This window comes from Chanos chanos, chromosome 8 (genome assembly GCF_902362185.1).
Source record: "Chanos chanos chromosome 8, fChaCha1.1, whole genome shotgun sequence".
In the NCBI taxonomy this organism is placed as follows: domain Eukaryota; kingdom Metazoa; phylum Chordata; class Actinopteri; order Gonorynchiformes; family Chanidae; genus Chanos; species Chanos chanos.
Window position 1 is genome coordinate 7,997,210 of NC_044502.1, and position 25,044 is coordinate 8,022,253.

The window sequence follows — 25,044 nt, forward strand, 5'->3', positions numbered from 1 at the left end:
ATAAATAATTCAGTGGAACTGAAAAACAAAATGCCTCTTATCTCAAATGAACCATTTATTTTTCAAAAACACAATTATTGGTACCTGTGTCTCTTGTATGTTTTCTACCTTTCCATGGCAAGAAAATAGAAATAGAAATAGAAAAAGAACAATGACATTGACTCTGTTTATGTCCTGTCACACAAGACAGGACAACCACACACTGAGAGAAATGTCAAATCATTCCCGCATACAGATATCTCCCTTGATCCTTCAATTTACATGGACTGTCCATTTAAATTCAAACCACTGGTTTTCAAAGAGGTGTAAGATTACAGATGGAGATGAGACAGTAAAACATTTTTGGTGGTTTTTGATGTGTTACTTGGAGTGACTTGACGTAAAATCCGATTGCAGGCATTGAATTTCAGTATCCTAGTAGAGTCAATCAAATCTTTACCAAAAACAATGTTCTGTCAGTTGAGTTGTTGATGCTTTTGACCTTAACTAGACCAGAGGACACGTGGAGGGAAAACAGTGCAATCAGACTGAAGATCCAGTGAATGACAATGAACAGTACATATGAAAACATGTGGTGTCTAGTCCTATCAAAATGCAACCAAGTTCTACAATTCTTCAGCTTGATGGAGGACACTGTAAAAGAAAATTTACATTTTTTTAACAGAAGAATTCAGTCATGGGCACTGGGTAGTATACTAACGTACATAAAACTAAAGACTATGATTTGAGAGAGATGTTTCAGCAAACCAAGACTAATTTATCAACTCACACAGCTGAGTGTTTCAAGTACTTTAAAAAAAAAAACCCAAAAAACGTTTCACTACATTTTGTCATTTCTCCTAGAGAACAGACTCTCTAATGTTACTGATATAAAGACAGTTTTCCAAACAGTGACAGTTTTTTTTTTCTATTCTTTTTTTTTTTTTATCACGGGAAAAGACTGCAGTGGGTGGAATGTACACATTCTGTTTAGGCTTTTCTGCAAAGAGAAACAGGGCTGCTTGGTGAGATTCACATCTGCTCTGTAATTAACTGAAAAAAAAAAAAAAAAAACACGGTCACAAAAGAGCGTGCAGGCCTTTGGCTCTACTCTTTAGGCTCAGAGTTTTGTTCATGACTCCTCTCAAAAAATGTGGCCCTGGCTATTCACATTTAAAAGGGAAAAAAACGTAAGTAGTTTAGAAGGTCCCACACACGGTGTTCTACAGGACGTTAATGTCATATAAAATGCGTTGTATGCAGATAAAGTGTTCAATCTGAGGTATATTTTTCATCAAGAGATAGTTTTTAAAACCGAACTTGTTATCTAGGTGCTGTCTCATCGATATGTTTGAACACTTTTGATTAAAAAAAAAATTCCAAAAAACCTTGATTGTGCTTCAGTAAAAGAGTGAATAAAACGAAGTTACGTAATAGGACATTCTTTAAGAAGAACAGGGATGAATGAAGAAAAGGGGGGGCACATGTATGTCCACAGACTAGCTCGTGTAGTGTGCACGCTCCCCATCTGAGAGAGGTTGAAAAGAGTTAGAGCCCACGGAGAGCAACAAGTCATTAAATGACCATCGTTTCCCAGTCAGTAATGATGAACGGAGAGTCTCTCTTCCGAGGGGCATGCCCTGTGTTAAGGAATTCTGCTCTTATCGAAATGCCTTTCCTAAACCCCATAGTGCTCAACGCACAGACCTGAAAAGACTTGAACGGAGTGCCAAACTTTGGTTCTGCTACTTGTTTCACATATTAGGACAAAGGGGTTTACACTGTTTGAATTTAAAAACACTCATTTAAAAAAGCCACTTCTTCACTCGCCTTCAGATAGTTAATAATGAGAAGTTATGTCTTCTATTTTTCATGATCAGTAGGCGAGGACTTTACAAATAAAAACCAATTGAATAAACAAATAAATCTGGATAACAAAGAAATCTAGTTTTCTTTTCTTTTGAATTTTCCTCACATTAAATTGCCTACCTGTCTTTCCGGTTTGTTGGGGTCAAATGAGGACGCAACCTCACATGTAGTTAAAACCCAATACACGGAACATGAGGACAGGATGAATTCTCGAGCCCCCCTACCAAAAAAGAAAGAGAGAGAGAAAAAACAATCAATTTCTTGACGCGTGATGTAACAGCCAAGCCATTTTGCAACAAAGATAATCCAAGCTCAGTTTTTCATCCGTCACGCCCACTTCACTCTATCGTGTGCAAGAACATCATCCCCTAGTTCCCGTGCCAAAATCCAAGTGTCCATTGTCCAATCCGCTTCCACGGTTCCGGTACCTCCAGTGAATCTTTTAAAAGTCGATGTTCAGCCCTCATTCAGCATTCGTTCGGTTAGCTCTCGGCAGTGAGTTGTCCCAGAACGAATTCAGCCAATACTTACTTTTAGTCAGTTGAAAACTTTTTATTACTTTAACAACATCGCATTTTGACATAAAGCGCGCTAGACGGCACATCACAATGGCTCTTCAGAAGAAAATGCTGCACCTTGGCTATAGGTCACTTTTTTGCGATGCCAACAGAAACTTTTTGCTTCAAGCGAGCGGTCTCCACAAGTCCGCGGCAAGCGGTTCGTTTGAGATAACGGCACACGGACAGGCGGGTCTCCAGGAGAACGTAGTCCCTCCGGCACCAGAGGTGCAGAAACTGGACCGAGTGAAAACCCTGAAGGAGATGCCTGGACCCAGCGCTATTGGGAATCTGATCGAATTCTTTTTCCGAGACGGCTTCAGCCGTATTCACGAAATTCAGGTGAGTTCAATGGCAACTATTCTAAAAATTTCCTTTTTCATTCATTAGTGTATCATATCTTAAATGTGGGGACCCACTGTACGTACTGTAAACCCCCCACTGTGCTTTAAAAAAAAGCAGCCGCGTTTTTGGGATTGTTTCTTTTTCAGAGAATGTTTAATCTAGATAAAATATTTGTTCTGTGTATTCGTACCCGTGTTGTACCTCTGAGGTTACTGAGAACCAAGGTGCATATGATAAGTTGAGGAAACATACACATTCAGAGAGCCTCCAGCCAATAAAATGCAGTGCCAGTAGAAGTGAATATGTAATCCACTGTTCGAACACGTGAGGGGTGTTGTGTTACTTTTGTAGTTGCATAAAGTCTTGTTCACCCCCCACCCCGCAACCCCCCCACTTCCAACTTCCCTCCGCGAGATATGTTACGTTATTTCATTCTGCCTGGAGTCTGGCATCTGGCATCTGGTTTCTAATAAAATCAAAAACAGGGTAACGGTGCCAGCCCTGTCGCAAATACATTTATTATCCGCGAACTCATTGGCTCAAGCGTTTTTCTCTACAGTTCTCTCCACAAATATCAAGTTAGAAATCCCGTCAGTAATACAAGCTCGTTATTTACAACCAAAGCTAGCTGTGAAGAATGCTGTCAAATCTCTTTAGAAAAGACAAAAAGAGAGAGAGGGAGAGAGAGAGGATGCCAAGATTTTCTTACATTGAAGAATCGTGAGCCCAAAAAAGGGAAGTGCACAAAGCCGGCTTTGTGCTGCCTCAAACTCACGAGGAAGCTCTGAAGTTTTGGAGAAAGGGCTTGTGGTTGGGCGTTAATTCAAGTCTTGTAAAATCCCACTTACAAATGACAACATGTACAGGAAATAGTGAGTCTCTCACACTGTTTGTGGGAGGATAGTGAAGGGTTGGGGTTGTGCAAGACAATAGAAACTGTTAACATAAGTGATGTAATCACACCATGTCTGTGTCTAGATAGCCCTGTTAAGTTCTTAAGTCTGTAGGTGGCTCATAAATGAAAGAAGTGTCACCTTAAATCACCCTGGAAACAGATACTGTGGGCTATTTGTGAATCCGACGAGCTTAAAGTTACTACAGGTTGTTGTCAGGCGACCTTTTCACTTTTCATGATGCTTGGTGCAACTTGCGTTGTCCTTCCTGTGTCCCTGTGTCAAAATTTGCGACTTTTCTTCAAGAACTTTTACATGGCTGCAGTATATCTGAGTCATTATAATGGGTAATCTGTCTTAATCCGTCTGTAGGCTGAGAGGAATTGACAAGTTTCACCTCGGTTCCACAAAAGCAAACCCTGGAGAGCGAATTATAGCGACCTAAGAGTCTTAAGGGCTCATTTTAATTAAATTTTACTCAGAGTGGATTGTCGGCAAGCATTGCACTGTGTGTTCCTACATGTCTCGCAGTATGCTTAACACATGAATGAGACAGACACATGGACATTAATGGCTGGGTTGCCATATAAAAGCTATAACCTTGGATTTTGTGTGTTGTTGTTTTTTTTTTTTTTTTTATCAAATTTGCTGATATGCTTTAACAATACCTTGTGGACTGACAGACACAAAACTATGCTGTCTTTTCTCTTTCACTTTCTCAGTTGGAGCACAGTCAGAAATACGGGAAGATTTTTAAGTCTCGATTCGGCCCTCAACTGGTGGTGTCTGTCGCTGACCGTGACCTCGTGGCACAAGTGTTGAGGGCAGAGGGCGTGGCCCCCCAGAGAGCCAACATGGAGTCCTGGAAAGAATACCGAGACATGAGGGGACGATCCACCGGTCTTATCTCAGCGTGAGTGTGTGTGTTTGTGTGTGTGTGTGTGTGTGGCACCTCGTCCATGCCTCGAGACCTGTTCTTTTATTCAAAGTAATAAAGAAAAATGAATGGAAGAGTGTCTTGGTGTATACAGATGCGTATGGCGCTTACTCTGTTCCTCTGTCCGCCGTCTCCAGCGAAGGAGATGAGTGGCTGAAGATGCGCAGCGTGCTGCGTCAGCTGATCATGCGGCCACGCGACGTTGCCGTTTTCTCCGACAGCGTGAACGACGTCATCGTCGACCTGGTGAAGAGAATCCAGAAGCTACGCACCCAGCAGCCCGATGGCCAGACCGTTCTCAACGTCAACGACCTGTTCTTCAAATACGCCATGGAGGGTAAGTGTCGCGTATTACCAGCGTGGAGCTCCCGACGGCTTACGCGTGTCTCTCCAGCGTACAGGGTTCTGTGTGCTCAGGGTATCACTTGTAGAGTCTCAGAGGAGTGCTTTCATTCTCCTTATCACACCAGCAACGTTAAATGAAGGATACTCAAGACAGGTAATCAAATTATCCGCCACCTGATCAAGCAGAATCTGATGATTTCTGTTTTCCCCAGGGAGCGACGTTTTGTTTTTTTTCTTTTTAGTTCTTGTTGTGTTAGGGTTTTAGGGCTTAGGATTTAATTTTTTTTTCTCCTCTCAGGTTTGGACGACAGTCAAACACATTCAATTAGCACATCCTATTATAGCACAGCATGTTATCCATAAAAACCCTGAACTATAACCCTGATCACATCCAACTAGGCAGAGTCTGTTTAGTGGGAAGAAACAGCTTAAGACAAAACCGTGTTGGCGCTGAACAGAGTTCACCAAAGTTTGAGTCTCATTTGTGATAACAAAAGCCATTACAATGGGGACGCCTCATTAATTCATAAAAGATTAGCTATGCTGAGAGATGCCCGCTCCTTTAAGCTCAAAATACAGACGAGGAAAGTTTATCGTTGGATGCATCGAGTGAATTGCGGGTAATCTTTCCCAGGCGTGGCAGCAATCCTGTACGAGACGCGTCTGGGATGTCTCGAGGACGAGATTCCGAAGATGAGCCTGGATTATATCAAAGCTCTGCATCTGATGTTCAGCTCTTTCAAAACCACCATGTACGCTGGTGCTATTCCCAAGTGGTTGCGGCCAGTCATACCCAAACCCTGGGAGGAATTCTGCAGTTCCTGGGATGGCCTCTTCAAATTCAGTAAGTCCGGAGAGAATTTGGTAATTTGATGGTACTCGTGTGTATCTGCTATGTGCCGAGGAAGAGAACTGATGGTTAGATTTTTTTTTCAGAATTGTGTAAACCGTAAACTAATTCTTTGTTTGTGTGTGTGTGTGTTTCAGGCCAAATCCATGTGGACAAGAAGTTTTCAGAGATCAAGAAAAAGATCGATAGGGGAGAGGAAGTGAAGGGAGGCCTTCTCACTCACTTGTTGGTTACCAAGGAGATGGACGTGGAGGAGATCTACGCTAACATGACAGAGATGCTGCTGGCAGGTGTAGACACAGTAAGGCCTGGGTTTATTAGACAGGGTGGGAGGATATAAAAAAAAAAAACTGTGTTATTAGAGAGGTCTGTTAACTTCTCTGCCTGAACAAAAACATTTTAGGGGTGAAAATACCTTCTGAAAAACGGTCAGCAGCTGACGTTGGCCTTTGTCTCTTGTTACGCGAACAGAGGCAAGAGCACACTGCGTGTTCTGTCAAAATATAGCTGATATAACACAAATACTGTAGCACCAACGAATGTTGTTAATGAACGAAGGTGTGTTTATGTGTTACGCTTTAGTATGTTGTGAGATTTAGGCAGTTGGTCCCTCAGTTGCCACAGAAGACCAAGACAAATGTCTCTCAGCGTGAGTGTCTCCGTTCGCCTTTCAGTTTTTTAGTTCCCATGAACTCTGCTCAAGCGGTCAGATCATCGCAGGGTGGCGGCTTTAGTTACCATGGAGACCTCGTTCTACCTGACCCCACGCTAACCTTACCCCACACCTCTTTTGACCCAAGATGCACTTGGTCTACGGCCAAGCCTCTTGTATTTCTCTGACGCGTCTGTGGGTTTTCTTTTATCTTGTCATGTCTGATCTTTGGGGACTGCTGAGTGATAGGATTGGTTGGAAAGTTCCAGAATGTCTCATTTAATTCCTCTCTCCCTCTCCTTTTCACTCTTGCCTGCCGGCTGCCTCTCTCTCTCTCTCTCTCTCTCTCTCTCACTCAGAGGCACGTCTAGGGTGTAAAGTTTAGGTTGTTACTACAATGAGGAATTAGTCACCCAAAAGTGAGAGAGAGGGTGTGTGGTCACTGGAGCTGAACACACATGGCAGCTGCGGTTTTTGTTCTTGAATGTCGGTTGGAGCCCAAATTAATGAGAGATGATATTAAACAGCTTGAATCCCACGTTTTTGGTCACAGGGTGAAGCTCTGTTTTATCCACAATGGGGAAAGCTACTTAACAAAGAGGGGATGAGAGAGGGTTAGAGCTTAGAGAGAAGGAGGGTGAGAGTGTTTGAATGATGTTGACATGGAGACCTAAGCTGAAAAAGTGTAGGGGTAGCAGGGAGGAAGGGTAGATTTTTTGTGCGTAGGGCTTGTCTTAGTGTATGGAAGACCCCTGTGTTACATAACCAACCCTTTCTTATGCAATGCTCAAACTCCAGCAGTGAATCTATCACATAAAAGAGGGGGGGGGGGCTTTTTCATATAAACACTCTGTATTTCTCACCCCTCTCTCTCCCTCCCTTTCTTTCTCTCTCTCTCTCTCTCTTTCTCTCTCTCTCTCTCTCTCTTTCTCTCTTTCTCTCTTTTCTATCCAGACTTCCTTCACGTTGTCGTGGAGCACATATCTTCTGGCTCGTCATCCTCATATCCAGCAGCAGATTTTTGAGGAAGTGACACGTGTACTGGGTGGGAGGATCCCCATTGCTGATGACATCGCACAGCTGCCCCTCATTAGGGGTCTCGTCAAGGAAACGCTCAGGTTTGGGTCACCTGTTTTCAGATCTGTCAGTCAAATACAACACCAAACGGTGATCTTCTTTTTTTTGTCTAATTAACGTTGTATATTACTTAGTGTACATTATTTATGGTGTGACATTTGTGCATATTACAAAAGGCTGATTTCTAAAAAGCACAATGCCTCCATTAATAGATATCTGTCTCTCTCTTTGTCTCTCTCTCTCTGTGCAGGCTTTTCCCAGTTCTCCCTGGGAATGGCCGTATCACACAGGATGATCTGATTGTGGGTGGATACCTAATCCCTAAAGGGGTGAGAGTTGGCAGAGAATAAAAGAATGAGTGAAGAAATATGAGTCAGTGTGTGTGTGTGTACGTGTGTGTGTGTGTGTGTGTGTGTGGCCTCAGACATTTGTTTAAGCAGGCCCTGTCAGGTGGAGCCAAAAATATCAGTCCAGCTACACTACTTTATCGAGTTACACAGACAGTCTCCTTGTCTCCCCTTCTCTCTCTCTCTCTCACACACACACTCGCACACACATACTCATACACTCGCGCACTGTAAATCATTCATGGACATGAAATGGCCACTGTATAAAAAACATCTGAAGTACAATTTGCAGTCCAACTGTAAAACACATGCCATTGCTTATTAAATTCAGCTCAGTTTTTCCATGAGAGTTTTTTAGAAACATTGTTTTGAAAATCATCATGAAAAACAACGTCATTTCCATGGGTTCATTCTTTTTTTTTTCTGTCTGTATTAATCTTTTTTTTCAGACTCAGTTAGCCTTGTGTCACTATTCTACCTCCATGGAAGAAGCAAACTTCCCGGGAGCTGAGGATTTCCGTCCGGAACGCTGGATACGTAAGGACGCGTCCGATCGCGTGGACAACTTCGGCTCCATCCCCTTCGGCTACGGAATCCGCAGCTGCATCGGCAGGAGGATTGCAGAACTGGAGATGCACCTCGGCCTTACACATGTATGTGTGTGTGTGTGTGTGTCTGTGTGTGTGTTTTTACAATATATTCCTCATGTTTGTGCCTACAGTTAAGTGTAATCAAGTCCAGGTGTGTAATTCTTCCTTCTGTGTCTCTCCCATAGCTCATTCAGAACTTCCGCATTGAAGTGTCGCCCGTCACTCAAGACGTCCGTCCCAAAACCCATGGCCTTCTGTGTCCCAGCGCTCCCATTAACATCAAGTTTGTGGACCGAGTGTAGGCCGCCCTTGCACTATTCATATGTGTATATATATATATATATATATATATATATGAATAGACATATATATGTATATCTCCTGTGTATGTATTACATTGCTGATGTTGACTGCCAGGACATCCTTCACTCTGTGCTTTCTAGCAAGGCTGGCTAAATGTATAGAGAGCATAGAGTACAGCGGTTGAGTAAAAACTCAGTCTAATCTGGTATGTTAGTGCCTGGTTCAGCCTCTGGAGTGAAGACCTGTGTCTGTCTGCTGCTGAGTTCGCCTTTGGTCAAATGGAGATTTGAATTCTCTTAATGGCTTTGTACAGGGTTGGTTTTTTTTTTGTGTGTGTCTAGTGGTCCCTGTATTGAATGTATAGAACTAAATAGAGCACCAAATATTTCAAGAAGAAATCTCTTATCCAAGATTATTTTAACCAGAGGTCTAGTTTTATACACAGTTGTTTTATCATAGAAGAAATTGTTTTTTTCTGAATTCTTTAAATAAAATTTGTAATCTTTTCTGTTCTATAGTGTTCAGATAATGACTTAACAAAACCAAGGAAGTGCATATTTAACATTAAACAGCCTCGGTTCGGTACCAGGAGTCTTGACGTGGTACCGAACTGTCTGTACCAACAGTTTAGTACGGTATTTCTGCTGAAATTCTTGAAACTATGCCTGTAAAGTTGAAGATTCACATAAAAACCGTAGTCTTGTGCTCTGACACACACACTCACTCACTCACATATAGACACACACACATACACACCGTGTCTCAAGGTCTGTGAGTTGAGTCTGTTATTATCCTGGATAGTCTGCCAATAAGAAATTCCTAAAGCAAACTATAGTGTGTAAATCTTACTACAGCCTATCAAGCTTCTTAAGGAAATCCAGTGGAAATAATCTGTGCGGTGATGGTTGGCAGGAAGGGGCGCCATCAGCTTGGTAATGAGCCCGTAGCTCCTTAATCTATGGGCTGAGTAGGGTTTTGTTTTAATATTTCCATATGTAGGCAGAAGGCCCACGATAGCATCTGCTTTTTGTGGTTATTACCACAGGCGTTCGTAGGAGGGTAGCAAATTCAAATCAGACTGGTGCTCTTTTCAGTATCTCCACAGATCCACTGAAGGAAATGATTGTGTAAAAAAGACATTTACTGTTAGATCATCTGTGGATGTTGCATTGTTACATACGTGTATGTTATGTTCTTCTGTAACTGTTTAAAAATCTTCTCGTGTCTCTTATTTTTCTTTCTTCAAAAGAAAAAGGGTTTGGTTTCGGTTGATTGGAAAAGTGACTGAATTGAGTAAATGAATATTTTGGAGAAATATGTGACGAGTGTTCCTGTATGATTTCTTCTTCAACCATTGGTAACTAATTGACCTTTATAAAATTTTGTGAAGGAGGAATCTTCATCCAGCACTGTGTGACTTGCAGTCGTCCCATTGCTTGTCTTAATCATTGTTTTTTTCTCTCTTTCTTTTTAAAATGATCATATGAAAGTAAACTACTGAGAAGCAAAAAACAAACAAAAGAAAAAACGACAACAAAGAAAACCCATAAACAAAAACCAAAAACAGTTAAGGAGTTTCTGACCAAGAACGCAAAGAGCAAGATTCTGACCACTAAACAAGTCATGATAAAAAAAGAGCAAGTTCATTTAATTGTACTTATCAAAAATAAAGGAAAAACTCTCCAGATGAATAAATGTAAAAGGGAACAGAGTAGGTTTGGAAAAGCTTCTCACATGCAGGCATCATACAACGTCAAATGACTGTGTGACCTGTATGGATGGATGTGAATATGTTACGTGTATGGACAGGAAGAGAACAGAAAGATTATTGCTGTAGGTGCACATGTAGGCTGCAATGTAAAGACCTGGGATTTAGGGCCCAGTCTGGCAATTTGAAAGTGCTGTCGTCTTTAGGTCTGAAGTCTGTGTGGTGTCCACAAGATGGTTATAATGGGGAATGTGAATGAGAGTTCAATAGGTGAAAACAACTGACGTGTAAATTGTCAATAATTGTACATTGGTTTAATTAGTTGTCCCTAGTGTTGTCTTATTGTCTCAGTTTGTCCTTTCACTGACAGTTTTGTGATATTGATTAAATAATAAAGATATTTTATGTAGAAAAATGTATCTTGGTGATTGCTGAGTCAATGCATTTGACCACAAAAGCTACAGCAAAAGAGGCACGCTCAGTGAAGTGGTCTTATGTAAAGGTATGTAATATTATGTTGATACTACAGTTTTATAATAGCTCATTACAAGTAATGAAGAAAACATATTTGATATATACATACATAAAACATGCTAAATTTACAGAACACATCACCATGTATGTACAGTTTCCAGATAGACTGTAAAACTTAAAAAAAAAACCAAAAGAGCAAGTGATTAACACCATGTACCATTGTAACTACATATCTCAGGTACTGTATACATTTCAAAACAGCTGACACTGTTGAAAAGAGTTAGTATTCAGCTAGAATACTAGGCATGCAAGCACAAGTTCTTTTTTTCTTCTTCTTCTTCTCTTTTTTACTTCATGTTCGACTGTAATTCAATGTGCACTGAAAGTTTTACAGTCTGACTTCTCAAACATGAGAACTTTTTTTTTTTTTTTTGGAATGTAAACTAAACACATCTGGCATGTGGCTCAGTTCACAGTGGATACTTTACGATGCTCTGACAGTTTACTTTATCTGTGATCTTAATAGAGCACAGGCTCCAAGGGTTACCACAAATATCAGTGCACTGAAAACCCAGAATGTAAGCTCACACTTGTAGTAATCTGTCCCTGATGTCCAAATGTGTTTGGAGCTTGGCAGTCCTTTTCTGTCATCTTTTTATTTTATTTTTCTCTAGATGTCGCATTTGTTAGTGAAAAGTTGTGTTATTTCATTGGAATGCAGATTTGAATGATATTTTATTGAATTATGGAAATATACATTTATCTCATCAGAGCAAGATGATGACATAGCACGTCTTTTGGAACACTAAAGCCCTATAAGATTAGTGCAGATATATAATTTTGGAGCTGACCCCAGGGTGTATGTCACTGGCCTGGGCCCCTGTCTCCTCCCTTTCCCCACCGTAACTTGTTCCTGTAGTGGTAATCTCAGTCCAGTAGACGGCAATGTAATCTTGTATTGATGTTGGAGTGCTGTAAGTTTTATAGTGGAAGAAGACTACGCATTGCATGAACACAAATTTCTCTGACATCACAAAATTTGTGTAGCGGTTGGACTCATCCAAAACAGTTTACAACGTTCCGGGGGGGTGGGTGCGCAGCTGTGTAGCGTTGGAAGGACCGTCTACATGTAAACAAAGCAGACCATCAAACGTGGATTAAGTTTTTGACATCGGATCGTTTTTCATTCGTACGCTTTATTCCGGATATTCGACCGTTTAATTTTACGACCAAATACGCGGCAGAGCATCAAAATTGGTTACTTGGCCTCTAGTGTGTCGAAACCAGTAAAATTAGCTTGCCGTGCACTCGGGCCTTGGACTCAAGTTGAAGTTGTAAGCGGACTCTCGAACTTCTGCATCCTTATAGCGTCTGTCACATTGCATCAGGGCTCGCTACGCTGGGCCTTTGGATGAGGAAGTGAAGTGACTGAGCTCACCCAGGTAGCTATTTAATACATTTCGTGTTGACGAATATTTTATATTTTTTCATAAATCAGCTTGTTCTTATTTGGCGAGCTGCCATATCATACACGTTCTCTGTTGCTTATTAGCCACGAAGCTAATGAAAAAGCCAACACCAAATTAGCTTGGTTAGCAATGGTAACCCTGAAAAGCTTTATCCTGATCGTTGCAAAGCATGAAAGCAAGTGGTGTGAGCTTATTTATCTTATGCTTTAAAACTACAATAGTGCTCTTTAGCTGAAGCGAAATGATATATCAATTTTGCTTTCCCAGTGTAGCTATCTTCCCAGTCAGACCAGTATGATGGCAACTTGCTAACGAATCAAGTGACTTAGGTTAACGAGATGTAGTCTTGGGAAAGTGCACACGAAAGAGATTTATTCCTTAAACTAAGCGCTTTGCCAATCACATGTCGTGCTTTCGGTTATATGATAAAAGTGCATATATCGTTAAAAAAGTTATAGCTATATAGGACAGATATGCTAGTTAGTTTAGCTTTCAAGTGATCAGGCTAGGATAAGTTTTTAGCAATCGAGCCACAGCTTACAAGTCCCGTTTTAAGGTAGTTTTGAAGCACCCCTCGATTAAGTTAGTTTCCACCGTGTGATGTTTGGCATTGAGAATAAGCGCAAGTTAGTGAACTAATTTAGCATGATAGAATTGCAAATTAATGCATTTATGGGGCTGATAACATTGGTCAGCCAAAGTAAGCTAACTTTTCTAGCTTTGTTGCTACTTAGCCTGCTAACTTCACCCATGTCACTTTTGACAGCTTGCTACGGAAGCCAGCCTGTTGGTTAGCAAGCTAGCCAGTGATTAATTAGCCACAAATGGAAATCAAATAAGATTGCTGTCCCTCATATGTAAGCAGTGTCATTGCAATGTAATTGCAACTATTTGATTAACTTGGGCTTTCATAGCTTTTTTTGCCTAGAGTTGAAAAATAAAAATATAACAGTTATGTCGTTTAAAAATATAGAAATGCATCCTCTCAAAGGACGTCGCTAGCAAACCATGGTTGCTTTTTCCAGTTAGAGAAAACATTAAATTGTGACATGTGATAACTGAATGAAATAATCACATTATTTGGTTTGCTCGTGCCTGTGGTGTAGTCACAGATCAAATATATGATTTCGGTTTATGGCACAAAGGTAGATACTTGTACCATGTAAAGAAAAATTGTGCTGTCAGTCAGTTTATGGAGAATGTAGACAAGACTGACAACTGTGTGTTTCTGATCTTATGATACTTACTACCTGTAACTTGTTTAAAGTATTGCAATAATTCAGCTAGTGTAAGAGATGCATTGCTATGCCAGGCCATCTCACTGAAACGATACTCTTGTCGCTTAGGAGAAAGGAACCCCATTTGATGGGCGAATCCTCTTTCCTGAACTCCTGGGTGAATCAGCGAGCTATTATGATGGGTATGTACTTATGAACAGTGTTGTCTAGTGTCTGTCAAGTTGAGCATATGTGCATAAATGTTCAGGAGGCTCTTCAGTGTATTATTCTGTGATAAATCTCCGTTGTTTTCTTTGGCTACGGTGATGTGGTTTTCATACCTGTTGCATGTATATGGCTTTTGTTGGTTCACCTGTGCGGATGTTCCTTTTTTGTGACAGATGAACAGGAGGTACTGAACTCAATCATGCAGGACTTGGCTGAACTGCATCGTTCTAGCCGGCCGGCCATGTCTCTGTCTGACTTAGGCAAACCCAAGGCCTCCTCGCCCAAGAATCAGGTTAAATCTCTCTCTCTCTCTCTCTTACATGAACACACACCCACACAAGTACATAACTATATACTAGGCAAAAAGGCCGTCTCTTTCAAAACAAAAGCCTTCGTACATACACTGCTAAAAAGTATCATGCCGTTCCCATACACTGACTCATCATAAATGTACCCACAGACACGCTGACACTTCAAGAGATAATAAAGACTTCTCAGTATAACTGGATGACAGTGAATGAAACCATGGTAACCATTGTAACTGTGTTCTTGTTTGTGCAGAATGATGTGAGGGTGAAGTTTGAGTACAGAGGGGAGAGGAGGTGAGAACAACGCCGCTTCACTTTCACTCTGGGTTTTTTTTTTTTTTTAATGAACGAAATACTTCTCACAAAAAGTGGTTATGTCATTGTTTTCACCTCACTCGCTTTCTCTGTTTCTTTCTTTCTGTTCCTTCTTTTGCTTCACTGTAAATCGACTCCACAACAAAACAAGTTACATAAACATCAGCAATACGTAATTGGGTGCTAACAAGTAATAAAACACGCATAGCATTAGCTGTTCTTTCATCACTCCTCAAATGAGTGCAAAAAAAAAGATCAAAAATGAAAAAGACGTGACGCAGTGAAACCTGACGTGTGTTTTCACCAGGATCCTGCAGTTTCCTCGGCCTTTGCGACTAGATGATCTGAGTTCCAAAGCCAAAGTGGCATTTGGGCAGACCATGGATCTACATTACACCAATAATGAGGTAAAAATCTTCCCCGTTCAAAAATACTGTAAATGAGGGCAAACTTAGCAAAAATAAAAACACGGCACTAATTACCATTCGCTTTTTCAGACAGTGTATTTTTATCCCCTACTCACAACTTAAAAATGCACAATTATTTGTATATGTGTGTACATAAAATATGCAATATTTGTATGGATACACCAAGGGCTGTCTGTGCTGCGTACTTGATCGGGGTTTTTTTTTTTTTTTTTGCTTTGGCGGTAATTGTAAGAAAGCTGCTTGGAAATCAAGTTCACATCCTCATCGATGAATGATGCAATTCTTCAAGTGCTTGAAGTGACATCACAGCTTCCGACCATCTCTGCTCTCTCTTCTCTCTTTGAACTTCTGTCTCTCTTGTTTTTTCTCGCGCTCTTTGGCTCTCAGCTGGTCATACCTTTGACCACTCAGGATGATCTAGACAAGGCAGTGGAGCTGTTGGATCGCAGTGTACACATGAAGAGTCTGAAGATACTGCTGGTTTTACCGGCATCCACGCAGGTCAGTACACTCAGAGAACTGTTCTCTCTAATTTTATTATCCACGCAACATTGAAACAGTGCAGGGCAGTGCAGTGCATTTTGTACCTTCCTGCCCGGGTAGAAACCTTCGAGTCTAAGAACGTTGCAATAGATTTCTTTTCCTGTTTGGCTTAATTTAATTTTTTTTTTTTTTTTTTTTTTTTTTTTTTAAATCAACGTCGACTTTGAGATTACAACAGAATTATTTACTCGCGCTCGCTTAATGTTCTGACTTTGGATCTTGCAGAACTCTGTGTCCAGCATGGACCTACTGCCATCGCACGAGAACCTGGACAACACAGACTTCAGAGGCACGGACAACAAGAGAATGCTTGCTCTAATTGGTGAGTCATGGCGTCCCCTAAACTCTCACCTTCTCAATTTACGTTCATTCGTTCTTTAACTTGCTGGCCTGTTTGTAACGTGTTAATTGGAACTAAGCTGTCGGAGAAAATCTCACGCGGTGGATTCAACAGTCAGTGTGTGTGTGTGTGTGTGTGTGTGTGTGTGTGTGTTCTCGTGTGCCCACGTGCGTGTGTGTTCTGTGAAGGTTCTCACTCAGGGGACCGCAGCTCTCCTCCGCCGGGTTACATTCCTGACGCCCTGCAACAGGTGGCCCGCAACGGTTCCTTCACCAGCATTAACAGTGAAGGCGAATTCATTCCCGAGAGTATGGACCAGGTACAGAGCAGAAACTCTCTCATCTCAGTGATACGAGACAGAGCAAAGCAGAACAGAGCTGATGTTACCATCTCAGAGCCACAGAGATGTTACTATGACTATATTTACACAGTACCTCTCTCTCTGTCCCTGCCTCTCCCTTTTTCTCGTTTTTCTGCAGATGCTGGACCCCCTGTCAATGAGCAGTCCAGAGAACTCAGCGTCAGGCAGCTGCCCGTCACTGGACAGTCCATTAGACAGGTCAGTCACGCTGAGGAAACTCTAACCACCTCGCTCTTCTTTGTGCCCCGGTAAAATTTCAAACGGTGACATTTGAACTCTGTCTGCAGTGAAAGCTATCCTAAGTCCCGCATGCCGCGCGCGCTCAGTTACCCTGACAACCATCAGGACTTCCCCGGTAAGACTGTCACCTGCTCCGGCACAGCGCTTTGGGGTTTTTTTCCGTTTGTTTTTGTTTTTTTTCTTTTGTTTCAAGGGAAGTAAAGCTACAAACAGAAGACCTTATTTAAGATTATTTTTTTTCTCCTCACAGAATACGACATTCCTGTTTTTGAGAAGTCAGGGAAAGGAGGAACGTATCCACGGCGATACCACATCTCTTTTGGTCTCCAGGACTACAGCGATGGTAAAAAAACCAAAAAAAAACAAATGAGACCTTAGACAGTACACGCACAACTCACAAGAATAGTAATAATAATTTCATTTATGGGTTCATTTTCTTTCTAGCTATAACGTTCTGTAGAAGAAGTAATCCATCATCCATTCTCTCTCTCGTGACTCGGGGGGGAAAAAAAAAACCCAAAACAAAATAAAAAAGCGTAACAGCCGTGTCGGTCGTAAAATGAGCTGTTGTGTCGGTCGTAAAATGAGCTGTTGTGTCGGTCGTAAAATGAGCTGTTGTGTCGGTCGTAAAATGAGCTGTTGTGTCGGTCGTAAAATGAGCTGTTGTGTCGGTCGTAAAATGAGCTGTTGTGTCGGTCGTAAAATGAGCTGTTGTGTCGGTCGTAAAATGAGCTGTTGTGTCGGTCGTAAAATGAGCTGTTGTGTCGGTCGTAAAATGAGCTGTTGTGTCGGTCGTAAAATGAGCTGTTGTGTCGGTCGTAAAATGAGCTGTTGTGTCGGTCGTAAAATGAGCTGTTGTGTCAGTCGTAAAATGAGCTGTTGTGTCGGTCGTAAAATGAGCTGTTGTGTCGGTCTGGTGTCGTGCAGCGGCGGGAAAGCTCAGCAGCCCCACGCAGCGTTACTGAGATGCAAAAAAAAGAAGAAAAAAAAGAAAACACTCCTTTACATTATCGATATGAGATTTAAAAATAATAACCGTGATTTCCTCATTTCGGTATCGAACGCTCGCACGAGATGAGAGACTTCTGGCACGTTTTTCCTCTCTGTTCATCTAAGCCAAAAAGAGGAACTAGTGATTTAAATGTAATTGTGTTTCAGGAAGTTGTTGTGCATCCTCTTCACATCTTTTGTGATAATATTGTAGACAGCCGATATAGAGAAAGCTTTGTCATTACCTCTAGTATCGTAAATATAGAATTGTGTGGCGAGAGACTAGATTCAAACACAGCACTCTGATGAACTCAGACCTGCTTGGAAGCAGCAGTAAGTCATTTAAAAGGATCATGTTCAGTATCAGTTACACGGTTTTGTATGAAGCGCGAATTGTTCCAGAACACTGTCTTCATTTAAGAAATAATGCATTTTTTTTCCTCTCTATTTTCTCTTATTTTGTCTCTAAAATTTTACTTCAGAAAGGTTTTTTTTTTTTTTCATGGATTTGCAGTTACTTTGAGTGGAGGAGTCATGGTTATTTTCATGGTCCTATCAAAGACTTGTCTCTCTGTTTGCATAGTTCCAGTATTATTATCCTGTTGATAATCATTTTTTTAAAAAATCGCTCTCTCTCTCTCTCTCTGTTGCTTCAGGGCGTAAGACGTTCCCGCGGGCGAGGAGGACTCAGGGTCACGGCTTCCGCTCCCCAGTGAGTTTCAGTCCTACGGAACAGCAGTCTCCCAGCACCAGCAGCGGCAGCAGCATCTTCACCCCCGAGCTGGAGGAGCCCGGCCGCCGTCGCCGCGGCAGCGACATCGAACCCAACCCCAACAGCAACCCCACCCTCTCCGTCATGGACATCAGCCCCCCCAGCCGCTGTGAGTAGCCCAGAGAGAGAGAAAGAGAGAGAGAGGTCTGTTGAAGGAGAAGATAAATAGTGTTACTTTTGTGTCTGACTCTTTCATCGTTCTGTTTCTAGCTCCTCGCGCTCCTACAAACTGGAGACTGGGGAAGCTATTGGGACAGGGCGCGTTTGGACGAGTCTTCCTCTGCTACGACGCCGACACTGGGAGAGAGCTGGCCGTCAAACAGGTCCAGTTTGATCCCGACAGCCCTGAGACCAGTAAGGTGAGCGAGTCACACCAAGAACAGGCCAAACGTTCATTCATTCAATCAATCGTTCATTCAGAGATCAGTCAGATTTCGACTGCTGTGGGTTTTTGTTGTAGTCTGGAAGTGTGATTGGTCCTCATTGTACCTTATGGCTCAGGTATGTGTATATGTGCATGTTAAGTGAACTGTGTGTGTGTGTGTGTGTGCAGGAGGTTAGCGCTCTGGAGTGTGAGATTCAGTTGCTAAAAAACCTGTTCCATGAACGGATTGTCCAGTACTACGGCTGTCTGCGTGACACACATGAAAGAACTCTCTCTATCTTTATGGAGTACATGCCAGGGGTGAGTTTGTATGTGTGTGTGCAGTTACATAAAACATGCATAAAAACATATTTCCTTAAGAACACACACACACATGCACACACACACACACACAAACAAATGTCTACATTATTCTCAACTGAGGCCTGTTGTTGTCCTTTCTCTCTCTCTCTCTCTCTCTCTCTCTCTCTCTCTCTCTCTCGCTTTCTCTTTTTCCTCTTCTTTCTCTTTCTCTTTCTCTCTCTCCCCTTCTCTCTCTAGGGCTCCATTAAAGACCAGCTGAAGTCTTATGGTGCCCTGACGGAAAACGTCACACGGAAGTACACGCGGCAGATACTGGAGGGAGTGTGTTACTTACACAGTAACATGATCGTCCACCGAGACATTAAAGGTGAGAGAGAGCTGTGGAGGGACGAGGGATGGCCACGTCTAAAACTGTTTTAAAACTGATATGGTTAAAGTCAGCGCTTTTCCCTCTCTCGCTGACGCACACGTGAACACAGGCACGTAGACACACTGACTCATTTTTGACGCGTTCTTCTGAATTCCGCTTCTCAGGAGCCAACATCCTTCGGGACTCGGCGGGAAACGTGAAGCTGGGAGATTTCGGAGCAAGTCGTCGCTTGCAGACCATCTGTCTGTCTGGGACAGGCATTAAGTCTGTGACTGGCACCCCCTACTGGATGAGCCCGGAAGTGATCAGTGGAGAGGGCTACGGCAGAAAAGCTGATATCTGGTGAGAGACATCGAGAGTTTAGAGAGAATAATTCCAACAAATAATATAATATCATGTAATATAATATATGTAAGCGAGGTAAATACGCATGTGTCGTCCACTGCAAAGATACATTTCTGTGATAATTGATATCATTGATAGGAATTTAAATAGAATGAAATGAAATAGGATAACTAGAGCATTTTTCCCGATGTTGTCGTGGTGACAGGAGTGTTGGCTGTACGGTGGTGGAAATGCTGACTCAGCGGCCTCCCTGGGCAGAGTTTGAAGCCATGGCGGCAATCTTTAAGATCGCCACTCAGCCCACCAATCCGGCGTTACCAGCTCACGTGTCAGACCACTGCCGCGACTTCCTCAAACGCATCTTCGTGGAGACGAAACAGCGCCCAGCAGCCGAGGACCTATTACGGCACGTCTTTGTTCACTAGCCCCTCCCCCCCTCCTTATCCCCATCCAACCAAGCTCTGAGCCATCAGAGACTGCCCTAAGTGTCTGTAAGCTCCACCCACTTTTTCCATAACCCCTCCCAGCCTGTGGCAGAGCACTCTAATGAATCAGTGACAGTAGGATGTGGCAAGATGGGGCAGGGAGGGGATGGTTAATCCTGCACCTCTATTGGTGAGAGACAGTTCTGGGGGGAGGAGCTTGATTCTTGTACGAAAAGCGTTGCACCTTAATTTCACAGAGGGGTAAGTAACCCTCCGAATGACTAATAGACAGAATCTTTGTAGATGTTTTTTTTTTTTTTTTTTTTTTTCCCTTTTTCTGCTCTTATTTTGATGGGGTTTTTTTTTTTTGGTATACCTTGCGATTGTGGAGTGCGAGCCTTAGCTCTGGGGAGTCCAGTCAGGATCTGGACTTAGGTGGAGCGGAGACGATGATCTGGTCCTTACACGACCCAGAATGTACCGCCATCTCCAGGATATGGCTGGGATGCGAACACGCTGCTAGACAAAAAAAAAAGATAAAACAAACAAAAACAAAGAAACATAAATTGAAAAAAAAACAAAAAAAATTAACAAAAAAAAAGTCAGTCCGACCACATGACGGGGTGGGAGATGTTCCAACTCACCTCTCTTGGTTCATCAAAGTTCTCATTTTCTTGCACAGTCCATGTAGAACACACACACACACACACACACATTCAGAACATGATTCTTTACTCTTGAATATTTCACTCGGTATGCTGTAAAGTCAGTAGAGTTTTGCTGGACTTCTTCCTCACACCTGATTCCCTTAGTAACCAGTGGGTGTCCTTTTCTCGTGCTGTAGAGTTTTGTCAGGGTCTGTCGTTCGTTCCCTCCAACACGCTCCATCTCTAATTCTCTACTGTGTGCCTTTTAGGAAAGTCTCCTTGTTTTTCGCCTGTGGTTTAACGTATTCGGTACGGTACCAACACGGCTGGTACGGACCAAGTCTAAGTGTTCTTTCCGTGTTGAACCCACAGCGGTGTGTCAGAGAGTTTCTTGAGTCGGTCAGTGATGTTTGGCTAGCACAGGGACCCAAAAAGAAGGCCCCCCCCCCCCGTCCCTCATACCAACCCTCTTTTCTTCTTAGACTGTTCTACTCTGCTCTGCCTTTTCTCTTTCTCCCAAGCCCCCTGTGGGTCTTGGGCCAACTCAACATCCAGTTTTCTCCCCCTAAGCACTTCCCTTGCCTTCCCTAAAATCACAGTGCCGTAGTCTTCACAACTGATCTGAGTTCAGCTCAGATCGGGGTTGACTCTGTACTCTCACACCAAAGCAAAGCCCGGGAAGCTGATCCTGGGTTTGGTGCCTAAGGTGTAGCTCACAAACAAAAAATGGTTTAAGTCCCAAAATCTCGTGTCTATCGTGCGCTGGTGTTCATGGTACGTAGATAGGAGGTAGAGGTACGATTTTATTTTCATGAGAACGGTTCAGGTACCGAGTTATGTGGAGGTGCTCGGAGATGAGCAAGCTGTCCTCAGGCGTGAACATGACTCCACACAGTGTAGTGCTCCATTCTAGTGCCATGCAAACAGTCTGTGAAAGACCGCCTAACAATACCAGTATGTGTCCGTAGATTCTATAGGGCTCAATAGCATTCAGGATTATACACACACAAACACACCACAAAACAGGTCTGCGCTGCAGTAAACTACACTTTGCCTGGCGTTACTTCAGAGTACTTCTCAGCTAACACTTGATAATACTCCTCGTTCTCTTGACTCTTTGTCACGTTCAGCTGTACCTCTGTACTGAAGTGGATTTCACATTACTCAACTGTACCTCACAATACTCCAGTAGTTCTTTGTAACAGCTAGATAGAACACACGTATTCACATTTTATGTGATATTTCTTTTTTATTATTATCGCGGCAGTGCGTAACGGTTCTTGGCTATACTCCACCGGAATTCCAGTGTTTCTGACTGCACCACAGTGCTAAATCTAACCTTGCGATGCCTTTGATCATAGGTTTTTTTTTTTTTTTTTTTTTGGATTCATGTCAACAAGGTTCTGACTCTGTACGGATCTCTCACACTCCAGAACACACTCACACGTTCACTGACACCGACGCAGTGTGTAAGGTCGCAGCCGTAGTCTTCGTTTTTACGCCACGTGGAGGAAAACGGGATGAACGTTTTTAACTCCATTAATTCTCTTCACAACGCAACAGTGCCAACTGTCACACTTCTCTAAAAATGATTCGATTGACGTTACTACTTCTCAGATAAAATTGTTTTTTCTTTCTTTGTTCGTTAGCCGTCTCTTGTCACGATTAGTTTTGGTAGTTCCTCATCAGACACGGACGGATTCGGTTCTCCTATCGTTCTTTTTTTGTTTGTTTGTTTGATTCTTTGAAAACAAGAGCCGTTTTTTTGTTTTTGCTGGCTCAGCTAGTTCCGCTTACGGTGCAGTCTGACCAAAACCCTTACCGTCATATCTGGTTCCAGTTTCGGTCCCTTGGTCACTCCGATTGTTTCCCATAGTGTTAACACTGGTTGCATCAGCAACTGGGTCATTCGCTTCTGTAACGCTCACTGAAAGAACTGTTCCAGCAGTTAAAATATGTCAATATTCCCAAAATTTCTGATCCAGAATTTGAAACCGTATTGTGCGGAATACATTAAGCCGGCCTATTTAAATTTACCTGGTTCCTCCTTTTTAGCCTTTTATTTGCTGATAGGTAAAAGCACTCAAGGAACAGTGCACATGCATTGTAATTATTATATGATGAGTTAGGATGACTTAGTCTGACCAGAGTTTTAAAACTGTACTAAACTGTAATAGTGGCTCCTACAGGGTGATGCCAGGTCCTGTCAGTCTGCGTTTGCCATCTCCCTCAGAGGAGCCTGGTTACTTCTCCTCTAGTATCTGTTCATTTGAGACACGCACTCCTTATGCTAAGACTATACATTTCTACAACTAAAGTGACTGAAAAACGCCCAGCCAAAGGTTTCAGTGCTCTGTCTTAGCAGAGTTTCTGTGTTAGTTAAATCATCATTAACGGTCGAAACAGCCTCCAGAACGGTTTCTCGATGGCTGAAGCGCTACATTGACACTCCAGACAATGTTTACACACGTCATCGGTCCTGCTCTCCTCCCTCCCTGTTTTCAAAAGGACCGCAGTGTTAGCGGGTGTCAACCCGGAAACCAACTCCACATCGAATACAGTGCATAGGTTTCTATTAATGCAGTTATTTTGGCTGCTCCACCACTGGGCTTTCTCCAGTGCTTCTACAGTGGGGAAACGAAACGTTTTTACCTTACTATTTCGCTTTAATCTGACGCCTCAATTAGGTTTACAAATGCAAACGAACTAATTGAATCTCAAACGTGTGTGGAATTTTCCGAACGGACTCTGATTTTCTGTGTTTTGTTTTTAAATGATGTGCAGTTTTGCATTACGGAGCAAACTGGTGCTCTCCCATCGATGATTCAGAGTCGGAACATTCTAACGCAGCCAGTATATGCCTGTAAAGGAACGAGTGAAATAAATTTGGAGGGGTTTTTTTTGTTTGTTTGTTTGTTTGTTTGTTTTTGATGTAAGAGTAAGAGCTTCAATCCTGAACTTGACAAAATTTTCTATCACGTTTAGTGGGAAGGGACAGCTATAGAAGCATTATATGACGGTTTCTCTAATTTTACTCAATGTACAGAGTTCACGTTGAGGGCAGGCGCCTGTAATGTATGTATGATTCTTTTTTTTTTCTTTTTTTTTTTTTTCCTTTCTTTCTTTTAATGAAGGCCTGTTTGCACATTTTGAGACCATGATTTGTACACTGATTTTGTAATAGTTTTGCCAATGAATGCTTGGCACATTTTGTGTGTTTGTACGTGTGTGTGTGTGTGTGTGTGCGTGGATGTCTGATGTTTTTGTGTGGAGGTGTATGATCACGTTTGCCTCTGTTGACTAAAAGAATAACTTTTTCTCGGTATTGAGTTTATTACCGTTAAAGAGCATTTGCCTGAAGTTGAGGCAGGCGACTCTCCTGCAGAGCCTGACTACACAAACTCCAGTTCCAGTTAAGCCAGTCAGATTAATCTGTATTGGGTTTCCATAGGATCTTGATTAGCAGAAATGAATATCAGACTGAGACAAAAAAAGAAAAAAGCCACCTGTTCCACACAATGACTTATCCATCTGCTCTGTGTTAGGCTCTTGCAGGAATGCAATGCCCCATTGTTGCCACTAGGTGGGGCAACCCAACCATCGCCTGTATTCTCATTTTCCTTATACCCTGTACTGATTGACATCCAGTAGATAAAATTTAGCTCCAGGGCTGCATCTAACATCCCTTTGCCTCTGATGGGCCAATACGCAAGGCTTTATTTTATATTATTATTTTTTTAAGAGATAGTTTTCACATAATATTTAGAGCCCCAGTGTCCTAGACTGGATTTGCCATACTTATCAATGTGGTTTGATACACCACTGCTGCCACTCCAGGGTCCTGAATGCACTTTGTGTGTGTGTTTTCAAGTATGAGAGAAATTGTGTGTGTGTGTGTGTGTGTGTGCGTGTGTGTGTGCGTGTGTGCGTGTGAGAGTTTGATGAGGAGGAGAGCGCCGATCGCGCCTTGGACACTGCGCCCAAAATGCCTTGCGCATTCTGACTGTATGACGGAGAGAAAAAACAAAAAAAAAAAAAGAAAAATTTTGAAAATGTACAAATGTAGAAATTTGAAAATGTACTTTTTTTTTTTTTCCTTTGCCTTTTTTTTTTTTTTAAAGGAAAGAGCACACTTATCTGGTATGACACCTGTATCCCTCATGTTTGTCCTCTTTGTCTATTGTATAAGAAATTAAGCCATGTTTATAATTCAATTTGGTTTGTGACCAAGAAGCCTGTTTATATCAAATATGTATATCAGTGGTACGCATATTTTTTTTTAATATATATTTTTATTTTTTGTTTGTTTGTTTGTTGGTTTTTGTTTTTTGTTTTGGGGTTGTTTTTTTTTGCTCTTGTTTTTTAAAAATTGGAGATTTTATGCATGATTGGCGTTTGGGAGAGCCAGTGTGGTTTCGTGCCCTGCTGTCTC

At 42.1% G+C, this 25,044-nt stretch overlaps 2 protein-coding genes across 2 annotated transcripts; both read left to right on the forward strand.

Moving 5' to 3' along the window:
• Positions 1 to 2,456: 2,456 nt before the first annotated feature.
• cyp27c1 (cytochrome P450, family 27, subfamily C, polypeptide 1) lies at positions 2,457 to 8,743 on the forward strand. The gene is made up of 9 exons (XM_030782799.1): positions 2,457 to 2,747; positions 4,366 to 4,556; positions 4,718 to 4,917; positions 5,560 to 5,769; positions 5,913 to 6,076; positions 7,382 to 7,545; positions 7,755 to 7,833; positions 8,301 to 8,504; positions 8,627 to 8,743. The coding sequence occupies exons 1-9, from the start codon at positions 2,457 to 2,459 to the stop codon at positions 8,741 to 8,743; spliced, it is 1,620 nt and encodes a 539-aa protein (XP_030638659.1).
• A 3,508-nt stretch (positions 8,744 to 12,251) lies between these two features.
• Positions 12,252 to 20,229, forward strand: map3k2 (mitogen-activated protein kinase kinase kinase 2). The gene is made up of 17 exons (XM_030782070.1): positions 12,252 to 12,368; positions 13,742 to 13,815; positions 14,014 to 14,132; positions 14,402 to 14,442; positions 14,771 to 14,870; positions 15,279 to 15,392; positions 15,660 to 15,768; positions 15,975 to 16,093; positions 16,254 to 16,333; positions 16,423 to 16,490; positions 16,626 to 16,718; positions 18,022 to 18,246; positions 18,348 to 18,496; positions 18,691 to 18,822; positions 19,063 to 19,192; positions 19,360 to 19,537; positions 19,746 to 20,229. Exons 2-17 carry the CDS (start codon positions 13,761 to 13,763, stop codon positions 19,963 to 19,965), a joined length of 1,932 nt encoding a protein of 643 aa, XP_030637930.1. The 5' UTR covers positions 12,252 to 12,368; positions 13,742 to 13,760; the 3' UTR covers positions 19,966 to 20,229.
• The last annotated feature ends 4,815 nt before the right edge of the window (positions 20,230 to 25,044 follow it).